At 40.2% G+C, this 13,957-nt stretch overlaps 2 protein-coding genes across 2 annotated transcripts in view; one reads left to right on the forward strand and one right to left on the reverse strand.

The window, feature by feature from the left end:
• Positions 1-1,838: 1,838 nt before the first annotated feature.
• The window catches only part of LOC146486293 (protein white-like), a 33,187-nt gene continuing 21,068 nt past the window's right edge, over positions 1,839-13,957 (forward strand). The window contains exons 1-5 of the mRNA XM_085099999.1: positions 1,839-2,386; positions 3,399-3,447; positions 4,452-4,638; positions 5,448-5,519; positions 6,139-6,237. Of these exons, the coding sequence (XP_084956125.1) occupies positions 2,083-2,386; positions 3,399-3,447; positions 4,452-4,638; positions 5,448-5,519; positions 6,139-6,237 (711 nt within the window). The 5' untranslated portion in view covers positions 1,839-2,082. The remainder of the gene's footprint in view (positions 2,387-3,398; positions 3,448-4,451; positions 4,639-5,447; positions 5,520-6,138; positions 6,238-13,957) is intronic.
• On the reverse strand, positions 7,786-13,349 carry LOC146486294 (uncharacterized). The gene is made up of 3 exons (XM_085100012.1): positions 13,189-13,349; positions 9,585-9,956; positions 7,786-8,388 (listed from the first exon to the last, which is right to left on the reverse strand). Exons 1-3 carry the CDS (start codon positions 13,321-13,323, stop codon positions 8,023-8,025), a joined length of 873 nt encoding a protein of 290 aa, XP_084956138.1. The 5' UTR covers positions 13,324-13,349; the 3' UTR covers positions 7,786-8,022.

A 13,957-nucleotide genomic window follows, 5' to 3' on the forward strand; every position in this document is an offset into this window, starting at 1 on the left:
GTTTACTTCCGTGTAAGCAAACCTCGTTCCCAAGGGTCCTCGGTTTCTAAGTAGTGCAAAACAATTCTGGCCTTTGATGCAAACGCAAAGTTATAAATTTTATTAAGAAACTGAAAACGGCGAGCAGTTAATGTACGTTTGCCGTTTACGTCCGTTTTCCGTATTAAACGGAATTCTAAATCTCTCCATTTATGCAATAAATTCAAATCGACGGCAGTTTTCTATTGTCCGGCAAGACCATAAAATGACGTCGGAAAAGTTCCAAACTCAAGTTGAACCACAAGCCGCCGGGGAGTGGCTTCACTGCCGACTTTTGAATATTTTATGACGTCATTTGTTAGTTTATAAGATAACTGCAATTGATTTGTTTTTTACAATAGCATGCAAAAAAAATAATAATAAATAAATAAAAACACGAGCAGAATTGGCGTTGAGAAAGGTGAGCGAGCAAAAGCCATCAATCAAGCTCAAATCTTGTAAAGTAGTGAATGGTTTTATCTGACGTAATCGCAAATCTGTCAACAACAAATCTTGTAAAAATTGCGTTTTTCTACATCGTAGGAAAACGAATGTCCCTTGGGTACACGCTTTGAATTTGTGATTGGTTTTACTTTTCTCTGTACGGCAAGAAATTGCAAATTTTTCCTTTAGCTTACTTTACAAGTAAAAGACAACAGATAACAGCCAATCAGCTCGTAACAATTTTGATAGTTGCTGTAAAATAAAACCTTACTAAGCAAACATGGCTTATCCTTCAAAAACTGGAAAACAAAAAAAGCGAATTGTGCGCGTAGATTTCCCTCTCTCCTGAGAAAACAACTAGAGTGTACAATAGTAAACCTTCACTCACGCTCCGATTACCTAGCCTTTTTTTAGAGGTGGACAAGAGAGGATGAAGGTACCTTCATCCTCTCTTGAGGTGGATCAATACAGTTAATGAGGGAGAGGGGCAGCCGTGACTTGCAGACGGTATGATTGTAGCGGTGAAATTTGTAGGCCCAAAAAACTTTTCTAGACATGTTGGACAGTTTTGTTCAAGATTGACGGAAGAAACTTCTTTGCTTTGTAAGGCCCGGTTTAAACGTCGCATTTACATGTGCCGAATTTAATACCTATTTGGGTTGAATCAAATTATTAATTCGACATTTGACTTTAATTCAGAACACAGAGGTTTTGTAAGTTTCGTTTCCAGGCCTTTTTTGCTTCGAGTATTTTGGCACTTTACGAGGCCATGGCCAAATAGCAACAATTGTATAACGTATCTTAGATTAGCAGGCGAAACACATCCATTTTCAGGCCAAAGCTGAATTATTTGGCAAAATCTATTCTAAAGACCTAAACGTCTCAAATGCCCGGCTTACCGTTTGGCGCTGCAGCCTCTATAAGAGAGTAGCTTCCCACCCCCGGAGGACGGGGGGGGGGGGGGGGGGGGCTCGAGAAAAGTACGTCCCTAGGCGAAAGAAACATCAAATTGCAAAACATTAAGTGAGTAAGTAAGAGCGTAAGTAAGTCAAGATATCCTCTATAGAGAGAAAAGCAGTGGAACTAAAACTCACTGGGATCGCGCTAAATCGCTCCAAAAACCACATAGGAGAAAGAACAACAAACAAGGGAGTTCAGGTAGGGTTATATTTTTATTGAAAACTCGTTGGCATTTTTAAATTGAAGTAGGAATCATTTTTTCCCATACAAGTCCTTATAATTTCGCCGTTACGCAATGGTCTCTGTGACGCTCAACACTCACGCAAAGGTCTCTCATAGAGCTTGGGGTACCTGTGGTCTTACTGATTGGTGTCGCTCTAGGCGGAAATTATCAGCGAAATTTATTCCTGTTAAGCAGGAAGTTCCTCTACAGAGTTATGGTAATAGAAAAATTTGTTCCACGCGAAAGACTAATCGCCTCTTTACACTTCTCACTAAGGCTTTGCCAGTGCAGATGCTGCATTTTGTGTGAAAGAATTACAGGAAAGATCTCTTTTCAAGCTTCATAAGAAATCGTACAAAAACATTAATTGCGTGACCATATCATGTAACAATTCCAAAGCGCGTGATTTACGACCGTCTGATACTTTAAAACAGATTATGGCGGACCGCTCTCGCTCTTCCTTTGTCTGCGATAAAAAGTATCCCAAGTCTCCAGGTTACTCTAAGTTGTTCCCTGGAGCTTCTGTAGACAGCGGGTTTTCAAACAGTTCAGACGGCAGGGATATTTGTGCTAGCCTGCCTGGAAGCAGCACGGCAGGTGAAGATACAAGGGAGACGATCTCCATTTCTTGGGAAAACATCGATGTGTTTGTTGAAATTCCCGGGCCTTCGTTCTTGAAGCGATTGTGTTTCGGAGCAGGGGAACACGAAAAGCCGACGAGCAAGCAAGTTTTGTTTAACGGTAGGTACACTTGTAGAATCTGGAGATAGGTATGTACACTGTAGTGTCAAACTTTCAATTTCTCTTGATCGAGTTTTCAGTCTACGACCATAGTAGACCCGTAATAGTCGTAGTTTTCATGCGAGATGTTTTGGATTAAGTTTTTTTAATGTCCAAACTAGGTGAATCGGAGATATTTCATTTTGATCGAAGTTTTAAACATCCAACACTACCGTGCCCTGCGAGCAGAGGCCCTTCGATCTTCCTAGATAGGAAGATCGAAGGGCCTCTGCTCGCAGGGGAACACTACCGGAAACTCAAAAGCAATCATTTTTTTTCACAGGCAGCGCAAGCTCTAAGTGGTGTTGTGTTACAAGGATTTGAGTTGCGAAAGAACGGTTACTGCGAAAATAGAAGAATTTGTATGGGATTTACAAAAATTGGTCGAAAAACATAGAATTAAAATAAATATCGCACTTCCATGATGTGCTACATGTAGTTGCTGTCTATGCGGTCATTTTACAGGTTTGATCCGTTCTAATCGGGGTTTTAACGAGAGTTATACGTTTCCCCGTGATTACACAAAACACAGATGGCTTATTGAATTCTCTTACCTATGCGAATTTGGTAAAACTTTCTTCAGAGTCAGTTCATCGTCTTTGAGCAACTTGCGTGAACCATTATTTTGTGTGCTTGGGAATTGCAGCTGCGCTTGGTCGGGGGGGGGGGGGGGGGGGCATTCACAGCTGTCCTTGCCGATAGCGACGAAGGGATTTTTTTGCTCTTTCAATTTTAATACTCCAAATGTTGCTATAGATGACGTCTTTTAAGTAGTCAATCTATTGATTCTCTTGATATTTCCTTCTTCGAAGCCAGCTGGGTATGACTAACATTTAATGCCCATAGCCAGAAGCCAAAAACAAGGGGAGCAATTGTGCAAGGGATGGATGGGGGTAAGCTTAGCTCTCAAACGCGTGGAATTACGTATATCCTTTGCTTAGTTCAGCCAGGTTTCTTTCTTTCCTTTTTACAGTAAGCGGAAAGCTTGAAGGTGGTACTCTATTAGCTGTCATGGGCGCAAGGTAAGAACATATCATGCTGAACTTTCCGCGCCTTTTATACTCATAGAAAAATAGATGTGTGTTTCTCCCGGGTAATCACTTTTCAGCTGAGTGGGTGGTTCATTTAAATCCCTCTTTTTGGTTTGACTAATGACAACTTGAACATACAAGTGTCTGAAGGTTGGACACATTAGAACTGAAAACGGGGCTTCTGCAATTCGCTCTGAGTACGCCTCTTATGTGATATTTTAATCACAGGTAATTTCGAACGTGTAGTTTTTCTCACCCAATGAAAAAAAATTGGTCCAAAATTTATCCATCCGAACGAAAACACAATCCGAACATTTTCGATTACCAGTCGGAGTAACATCACAGATAAACTATCCAGTCGTCGCCTTAGGTTTTAGTATTAGGTAGGATTCTGCTATCTTCACTTTGCCTTGCTCTGTTTTTGCTCAAGGTCTGTCGTATAGTTTGCTACGTTCAAAGCGAACTTTCTGAACGGAAATATGTTTAATAAAAATGAAAATTATTTACGCATTGTGTAGGTCGCAGAACCTTTCTGATCCAAAGGCCCCGAGTTCAAGTCGCCCTCTTTGTTCCGAAAGCCACGCTTTGTAAACAGTCAATTGGTCAGTCTCCCATGAGTTGTGATTTTTAGAATCATTTATGCCCCTTTTAATGTTACTTTCTCTAATTTTCAGTTCCCTCAGTTTGCGCTACTGTGTCAAATAGAGTGCTTTGTTTCCTTATTTCTGGTTCTTCGAAGCAAGCGCTAGAAACTGAAGGGGGAGGAAGGCGAGGGGGAAGGGAGGGTGGCGGAGAGCAGAGTGGGAGGGAAAAGGTAGCTTAGCTTCCTTTTCCCTCTCCCTCGCGCCCCCACCCTTCGCGCGCGCATCCGAATACCTTCTACCCTCCCCTTTTCTAGCGTGTACCACGCAGACTCCCGTAACGCATGTTAGTCAACCTGTTCCAAACTCATTGTGCACTCATCTAATTGCTCCTATCTATTTTATTTTTTGTAGTGGCGCTGGTAAGTCCACCCTGATGAATGTGTTAGCTCATCGTAACATCAGTCAGATGGACGTCAGGGGAACTGTAGAGGTAAACGATCGGCCGATTGGATCAGAAATCACAGCCATTTCTGCTTACATTCAACAAGAAGATCTTTTCGTTGGATCGTTGACCGTGAAGGAACATCTGACATTTCAGGTTAGTGAATAAATAAAGCAAATGGTCTCATGGTTCAAAGTAGCCTCCCACCCAGTCGTGTCTAGGGTAGTCATCTTACCCACCTCCCCACAAACGTCTGCCTACTGGAGATTGGCATTCCTTTTCCACCGTTTAGCCAATTGTAAAGTCTAGATAATTGACCTTCGCTTTATGTTTAACCGCTATCGAGCAAAATTTAACTGTTTACTAATTTGTTTTCGCGAAATACCTCAAATGTTGGGCTAAAAGCAGTGCTTTCTCTAACCCAGCCGTATACGTAATACGACTCCCCTAAAAACGACAGCGTGGGAGGTTACACTCAGAAGTCCCTTAGCCAGTTCTTAATCAGAAAGGAGGGTTTCAGTGGCTGAGTATCTCCGACCGTAACAGCCTTGACAAGCTGTCTAAAAGGGTAAGTTTTATCGTCAACCGCAAAGAAGCAGTGATTATTTCTCTTTAAACGATCTCATATCGTTCCTGGTAATTCAGCAGCTCGTTTAACTCTCGAAAAATGTTGTTGAATAATTTTGCTGTTTGCATATTCCCAAATTTACTGGGCACTGCACGATAATAAAGAGTCAATGGAGTAAAGTTTTAACAGGCGAAGATAAGCACGGCAAACATTCCATGGAAAGATGGGGGAAGCAAAAAGGGCATCGGCGAGATTTCATATCTGATTATAATGGAACATGCATGAACACGTTTGCCTATTTTGAAGTATTGCCTTACTAAGACACAGCGACATACCACTGGTTTCGTGTCTCCTTCGGTATTTTGTCTCCTAATGAAGTTGTGTTGTTTGTGTGAAGGCTTTTCTGCGCATGGGCAAGAACGTTTCAGATGAACAGCGGATAGAACGTGTGGAGGAAGTGATACTTCAGGTATGAAGCTACAATCACAGACAAAAGTCTACGAGGAACGTGACGGAAGAAGCCCACTTTAGCACCCCTACCCCCTTAATCAAAGTTAAAAAGACAACGAAAACAACAATAAATAAAATAAAAAAAACTGCGTTTTGACTTGGAACAACCAAAGTTTTGGACTGTTAAGTTTGTTACGGGGAGAGGGAGTGTAAGCGGGGCCTAGGTGTCATGATCTCAGTTTCGGTGTGGGTTTGTAGCCAGATTACTTAACTTTGCATTCTATATGACGAAATTTGTCCTTGTTTGCTTAGTGATCTATGATTCCCTGGCGTCTTTCTCGTATACAACAGTTAACAAATTAAAGAGCCCAAATGATAGAAATAAGAGAGGACTCAGCTGTCTACACAGTAAGATGTTTGAATTAAATTGATTTGAATGGATTTATAATTTTATGAAGATCTTCTCTGTTTGTTTCATTCTCAAGCATCATGAATCTGTTGTCTTTAATTTTGTGACTAAAAAGATCAAAACCAGTTAGAAATAGATCTCGTTGGGTGCCCCTGATGAACAACATCAATTCTGTACGTAGTAACTGCTCACATTTGTCTTCGATGACAGCGTTGGTTTTCTTTCCCAGCTCGGCCTGACAAAGTGTGCTGATACATACATTGGAATACCAGGACGGCTGCGTGGAATCTCTGGAGGAGAAAAGAAAAGGCTCTCATTTGCTTCTGAGGTAGTTCATTGGTTATTTTTGCTTAAAAACAGAATTCAATGTGCCGATTATTCTTTGCGTTTGCGGCAAACCCTTCCGGTGAACAGTATGAACTGCGCATGCGCCTCGTAACAGTGTATTATCCCAAAGCTAGGGAAAATAAGAATGAAGACTGTAATCACTCTGAGGAACGCTAACGCTCGAACAGCCAGCACTCGAATTTCTCTATGGTGGCCAAATTACCTTACCAACACTGCTGATAAACCAAACATTCATTTCTACTCCCCACCGACACAGCACCACGATTTCTTTAGAAATTAGCCCTCTTATGAAATATTATAATAAACATACGCCTAGTTCATACGTCGCATTTCAGTCGAAAATAATGCAGAGGTAAGTTAATACAAGAAATTAAACTCGTTGGTAAAGCGACGTATGAAACCGTTCGTGAAATTAAATTCGTACAGACGTTTAGACGGATAAAGCTTCTTTGAAAAATGGTGAAGACTGATTGATTTAAGCTAGGGTACAAAAGTAAAGTACTGGATCTGAAAAAAAAAAAAAAGAAAATAAGAAAAAAGAAAAAAACCCTCTGGAATTAATAGTATTTTTCCGCTGCCAGTTTTCGAGATCTTGAAACAAAAGAACTATTTGTGTGAGACTGGTAATATAGTATATTTGCAGCTCAGACCTAGCTCACTAAAAGCGGAAAAAAGAAAACACCGAAAATAATCAAAAGCGACTTGTGAACCTGCGTGCAGAGCTCCGCAGTGGATCCATAAAGTTAATAAACAGAGGGCCTACATTGCAACCAAGCACCATAGGCGTGCCAGCCTGGGAGGGTGCGAGGCAATGCCTCCCGGAAATTTAAAAATCTAACTCATTTAGTTTTACTGATAAAACAACTTAAATACCATTTGATTAAAAGACAAAAAGATAAACAAACAAAAATCAATGAACGGGAGGGGACCGGTTCCTGTCCTTAATCTACCCAAAGTTGATTGCTTATGAATGGTTTGCGTTGTTTGACCTACAAAGTCTCTAAGGAAAAAGTTAAAGAGCTTAGCTATTTATTTATTCCTGTGATGCTCGGTTGCAACATGCTGTAAGGCCCAAATTGTTCGCTGGCTTGATTCACTGCTCCCTCTGTCTCTTTATCATGAAGATAATCAAATAAGAACCCGATAAACAGATATTTTTTAAAACTAACTGCCATGGTATTAAGCCAGAAGACTAGCTATATTTTCGTCCTTGTTTTTGCTCAAAGAACTGAACGTTTGTGTAGACTGATTTCTAATAGAGCAATCACATAATGTGTAAACGTTTCGAGAAAGATTGTTATTATTGTTAGGATGGCGCATTTGAATATATTTATATAGATATTTGCGCTTTATAAGCTTTTTTAAAATTTAATTAAATTATTAAGATTGTCACGTACACAATCGACCAATCAGCCGGTGAGACAACCAATCATCCATACAGCCAGCCAGCTGACCAGGAAGCCAGTCAGCCAGCCAGCCCTCAGCCCATCTTAACCAATTTACCCACCCATGAAAAATGGGACACACATCACCTTTAAGCAGGTTTTATTTTAAATGGTATGATGGATCGTCAAACTGTTCTCTAACTCACAAAATGTGTCTGAAATCGATTCAGTTGAGTTGTATTGTCTGGATTTCTTTCTATTACACCTTTTCATTTAATTTGTCACGCGTTTATTTTTAAAGTATTTTAACATAAATCGTTTTCTTTATTATTCATTAAAACATTGGTTGGTTAATGTGAACAGAAAGGTCCCAAGATTTATTAGGACTGGGGCCTAGATACTTCTTCGATTATTATCCGGGACACTGATTGCCATCCAGTGTAAGCATCACCCAAGGTTCTATGGCCAGTGCACTGTCCTACCCACAATTCCACTCTAACCGCGCCCTGTGGAATATTCTCGCAGTATCCCTCAAATGATCGGTGATGAAGCAGATTGGGATCTCCACTGGCAGATGGCCAACCGTTGTAAACAACAGCTTCAATCGTCATTGGTCCACTGCATTCATTACCACTGAACTTGAAGTACCAGCGGCTGCACTTTGCACTGCTGCCCTGGACTCTCATATTCCCCTGGAATGAGACTTTGAGTGCTGTATCGGACTGCAGCTTATTGAACGAGCAGTCCTGGAATAAAATCAAACTACAACTCATGCAGAGGGTAAAGGTAAAGAGGAGGAACGACCAGCTGTGAGAACACTGTATGAGAGAGGAAGGGGAAAGGGGAGACGAAGAGGACACAAATAAGTAAATAAGTAAATAAATAATAAAATAAATAAATAAATAAATAAATAAATAAATAAATAAATAAATAAATAAATTCAAGAAGAGCTTTACTACTGAGCTACAGGAAACTCGCCGGAGCTTGGCCATTAAGCAAGGGTTCATGTGACAAACATCCTGATACTGCTAGGATATGAATGGCGATGGGTAATATTTGTAAAAGAAATGTGATGCGATGTTTTAAGCTTGGTGAATAAATGAATGATGAATTTTCGACCATTTTCATTATATTGAATGATAGATATATATTCGGCATAGTTTCGACTCCTGTTGAGAGTATGCCTCTGTCACTGACTGAAAATAGACACCTATCATTGAAAGTGCCCATAACGGAATTTTTTTTATTTTCTCACCTGAATCTAAACATCACCCTAAGAACTTCAGTGAAAAAAATTTTCAATTTGCATTTAACTCGAATTTTGTAATGAATTTTATGAGACGTTCAAATTTGCCGCCATTTTGGCCCACCATTCGCATTAGTCTCCTCTCGATTTAGCAAGAGCTGTGACGTAGGTTCAGGAACACGTGACTTTAGCCTTTCTCTGAATCTCACTGAAAACAAGTCGTGGTATTTCTGCACGTTTCTCGAAAATGTCGGAAAGATGTGTTGCAGCGAGATGTGGAGACATCAAAGACGAAGCGAATGGAATAAGCAAACACAGGATTCCTTTCTTTGGCACCACACGCCCGCAAAGACTGAGGAAGCGAAAGAAATGGATCGATTTTGTGATGGAGCGGAGGAAGATGTGGACGCCTGGAAAGACCTCGTCCTTGTGCTCGATGCACTTTAATGACGAGGATTTCACAAGGCTCATTTGTACTTTCACGCCTTAATTTACTTTTTGTGTCCTTAATGTATTATCTACATAATCACAACAGTACTCGTTGAACAGTACTCATATTGTTACGTGTCTTGTTTAGTTTTCGAAATGGTGTAACCTAAGACAAAGCTAAAACTATAATGTTTTCACCCAAACTGATATTTAATAGTTAAATCAGTTCCACTTTTAATCATTTAGTTTCAGCATTTCCTCTCTTACCTTAATCTTGCCATTATCAATGCCGTTATCTAGATTGTTCCACACACATTGTTTCCAATTGGTCTGTGGTACTGCACTGGCCGGACTTCCTTTCACGCTTTCTCCTTTCTCTCCCTTTTCTCCTTTACTCCCAGGAGTTCCCGCAAGTCCGCGACCTCCTTTTATTCCCATCATTCCTGGCGGCCCGCTCTTCCCTCGAGGCCCTTCCGGACCTCTTTCTCCTTTTGGACCTCCGCCTTCTCCCTTGTCACCAGTCTGTCCTTTAGTTCCTTCTCTTCCCTGGGGACCTTGCGGTCCTGGAACGCCAGGTATTCCTGGCATGCCATTTGATCCTGGAATGCCTGGAAGACCATGGCCAATTATGGAGGATTTCTACATAGAAAAAAAGAAATTAAACAATTAAAAGTTTTGTATGTGCACATAATATAATAAGCGGATGGCTTATTTGTCTCACTCAGTTATCTGGTAAATCACAATTGAACACTCGTAGTTGTAAGTAAATTGTGAGTTCCTTACAGTGTTTTTCAATAAAGCATGATAAAACCGAACCGAACACAGTAGTGAGACCTTGAAGCAATTAAGGTTACTAATAGGTTTCACGGGTGTCTTCAGGGAAATCTTGCTTACGCGCGCTTTTTTCGGTGAAACCACTGAAAACTACATATCAATGTAAAGCTATTTAACTTCAATTAATAATTTATCTCTTAAAAGATTGCCAAAATATCAAGGTTTTTTTATTCTATTGGATAAATAAGGGCTCAGACGGATGCAAACTCAATTTTAGCGACGTAAACTTAACTGAATTACCCACTCTCACGGAAAGGCGCACATTCAAACAAACTACACAATTTCAATCAGGAGATAATAGGCTAACAAAATGTGTCGGGATTTTTCTTTATTGCTTTTGGTTTATGAGAAAACCCATCCTAAAGTTGAACAATGGAAAGTTTTTGTGGTCGCATCAGGAGTTAACACGTCACGGAAAAATATTTTGAATTTCGTAAAAGCCCGACACACTTTGACGCACTAATATCTGAGGAACATTTTGAATGCGTGTACCTTTAAGTGCCAACCGTGTTCCTGTGACATCGAAAAACGGAATTTTAATTGCCATGCTCGTTTTCCGTTTTCATGTGACATCAGCAAACGAAATTTGATTTTCCATTTTCGTTTTGTTGTTTTCTTGTGAAATCGGAAACGAAATTTTACTTTCCATTTTCGTTTTAAGTTTGCCTTTGACGTCAGAAAACGGAGTTTGATTTTACATTTTCTTTTTCAATGCGTGTAATTCCTTTGACACGGGAAAAAGGAATTTGATTTTCCATTTTCCTTGATTTCAGGTTTTGTTGTTGTTGGTGTTCTATTTCGGTCCGTGGGTCTTCCGTTCAAATGATTTTCAATAAAATTGATTTTTATTGATTTTGACTCCTTGATTTTAGTAACGATCAATATCAAAGAAATGGCCAACGCACGAAATACTCGATCAATTTCAATTTTTCTCTAGTCATGATAAATGATAAATGGAAAAAAAATTGAAAACCCTTTGGACCAGGAGATGGACAGATCAAAAACTGGATAAACCGGGAGGGGGCTAAGAGAGGCGAACCACAGGCAAAACTACCCGTTGAGGCGGGGAAGGGGGGGGGGGGGGGGGGGAGTGCTTCGCTAAAGACAAACATGGCGGCCACAACATTGAGGACTTCGGCTGAAGGTTTGTGAGACTTTCATGTTTTTGAGGGTGTTCGGGTCGTCTTAAGATGCAGTTCTGTAGACTTGCAGCTCCGATCCATGGAGCGCCTTAAAGGAGGGGAAGAACTGCAGCAGGTGGGTACACTTATTATTCTACCGGGCATTGATTCAGCATTGTTTGATTTTGAGTTAAAACGTACAATTTTGATCGAATGTATGGTGTATAAATTTATGCATTCCCCGTGCTGATAGAAATATTGGCAGTACGGCTCGACTTGCAAAGATATGCCCTGGCTCTACAAGTGTTGTCCGTTGGGCGGGAACCAATGCTATCATTATTTTGTTCACTCTTAGAAACCTAATGATATTAAGCAGTCTAATTTTGTAAGCCAAGACAAAAAACGAGAAACGGACTTTTTATTTTGTTCTATTTTAGCTGAAACGAAAAACGAAAAAGTTCCGTTTTTTTTTAATATAGTTCATCAATTAAGGTTACCGTATATGTTCAGAGGTGTCTCGCGTCCAGTTTAAACTGTAAAAACCCAAACCCCTATATTAAATTAAGGCTTATAGAGCTTATAGAGGCAGCGCGACTCGGGCAATTTGCGAAAGCGTAAAAATTTATTCATAATTATACTCGGCCTCATGCGATTATATATACTAATTTTCACCCAAGGCGACTTTTCTTGCCTCTCTCTCCTCAAACTCAACATGGAACACTGCCTCACTGTCAAATTAGGTATAAAACGTAGTGACATGTGATGAACACGATGTAAACAAATTATGCAAATTTGCCGGTACTTTGAGATCGCGGGTAAACTTTGCCACGTAAAACTTCAGCACAGGTCACTTAGCACACGACTGTAAAATGGCCTATTGGATTATGACACCCTCACTTGTTCACCGCTATTCCTACAAAACATTTTTTTAGATAGCTCGCGTTCTCTTCAAGACTTCGAAGTGCCGTTTTCGCGAAACTCTGCATCCTTTTCTTGTTTCAACAATTACCTAAAAAGTTTTGTTTGAAAATATTCGACTTTTTTCCCTATTAGTAACCTTATATCGGGAAAAAAATCCGACGCGATAATGACTCAGTTGAGAACAATGGGCAGGTCAATCTCGTTTCCAGGATCTCTCCTGTTCCCGTTCCTGGGACGGAAAAACCCTGGAAACGAGGTTAAGTAAGCGAAGTGATGCAAAATCGACATGTAATGAAAATCCATCCTATAATAGCTAGCAAAAGGCAAAACTGCTACGGTCTATCGTCATCCCGATTGGGATGGCTCTGCGTTTCCATGCTTCCGAAATCCGAATTGAAATTTATTTAAAATGACTAAAAGTTGACATGGCCATCAAACAGTATTACAAAACTTCCAAGATTGTGCTTGTTTGTGAGATACATAGGATTGCTTAAGAAAATGTTGAGAAGCCACTGAGGTATAAAAATTTTAACGTGAAATGACAGATTATAAACGGGGACACGTCCCAACACGAACAATTCTGGCATCAAAATACTTAAAATGATGCTCTCTGTACGTTTGTTCCAATACAATATGATTTATTCTTCCAAATTTTTAGGGATCGAAATCTTTTCCGTGCTGCTTTAATCTTTCCGAAAATACCTGCTGGCCTTATTTCTCATTTTAAGCGACGCATTTGCTCTTCCGCAAACAAAACGAATTAGTTTTCCAGTCTTTCAAAAGTCTAAGGTGACATTCGACTTGAAGAAAATTGTAGTTTTTAATTGCAATTAATTCAATCCGAATTTCTGAGGCGATTAAAGCCCTTCGAACAGACATCCACCGAAACGAGTCATTGAGGGCCCCTGTTATAAACTGCGTTCCACGATGGCGATCCATTGCAATAGAGGCGGAACAACATGATATCAGCTAAAATTTTACCCTTCTGTACTAACCTCACATAAATCTTTGGTGGTGGCAGCGTTCTTCTGTTCTGGTGTTGTGGTGGTTCCTAGTGAATCTCCTAGCAAACAGCTGAGAATCAACAAGGCAATGAAATATTTCTCCATGGTATGGGACTGCGTCAGCATTATGTGTCAACTGATTACTACGCGCTCCCTTTTATAAAAAGATTAAATTTTATCAGGGTTAAATTCCACAAACGTGTTGGGACAAGACTCAATTGATTTAAAAAACAACTGGATTATAAAAGGACTTATCACGCCACATACGGGAACTGAAACTGATCCAGGGCGAAAGTAACATTAATAAACTTTAGTCGATTTGATTAATGTCAAGTTTTGTGTAATTATGATCTCTTCTCTACGTTTGGGCTTTGTTTCCTGTTTTTCACTATAGCCGCGATTTGAAAGCCACTTTATATGCATTAGAGTAGGACGATAGTTTGGGTCAATTGCATTCATCATGCCCAGGCAGGCTATATTACAGTTGTCAACGGTTTGACATACAAACCAGGCGACTTAGTCATTTGTTATTGTATTGACACTTTCGCTTCGTTTGTGCAAGTTTAATACTAATGGTTTGATTATTTTAGAACAAAATAAATAACACGTGAGTTTGATAACCTAATTTTTTTTTTTGGGGGGGGGAGGTGGGTGGGAGGGGTGGGCAAGGGGCAGTTGACGGAAAGAAAAGATTTTAACTGAGAAGGAAAGGGGGTGGGGTGGGGGGGGGGAGCTTGATACCGAGAGAAAGGAGGAAAGG

This window comes from Pavona decussata, unplaced genomic scaffold (assembly GCF_977016875.1).
Source record: "Pavona decussata unplaced genomic scaffold, jaPavDecu1.1 SCAFFOLD_21, whole genome shotgun sequence".
NCBI classification, from domain to species: domain Eukaryota; kingdom Metazoa; phylum Cnidaria; class Anthozoa; order Scleractinia; family Agariciidae; genus Pavona; species Pavona decussata.

Excerpts from the sequence above, each read along its gene's own strand:
- LOC146486294 (XM_085100012.1), bottom strand. The coding sequence starts at position 13,323 with ATGCTGACGCAGTCCCATACCATGGAGAAATATTTCATTGCCTTGTTG. Across the intron at positions 9,957-13,188 it reads CCACCAAAGATTTATGTGAG|AAATCCTCCATAATTGGCCA; the intron begins GTTAGTACAGAA and ends TTTTCTATGTAG. Across the intron at positions 8,389-9,584 it reads TTGATAATGGCAAGATTAAG|GACTGCTCGTTCAATAAGCT; the intron begins GTAAGAGAGGAA and ends ATTTTATTCCAG.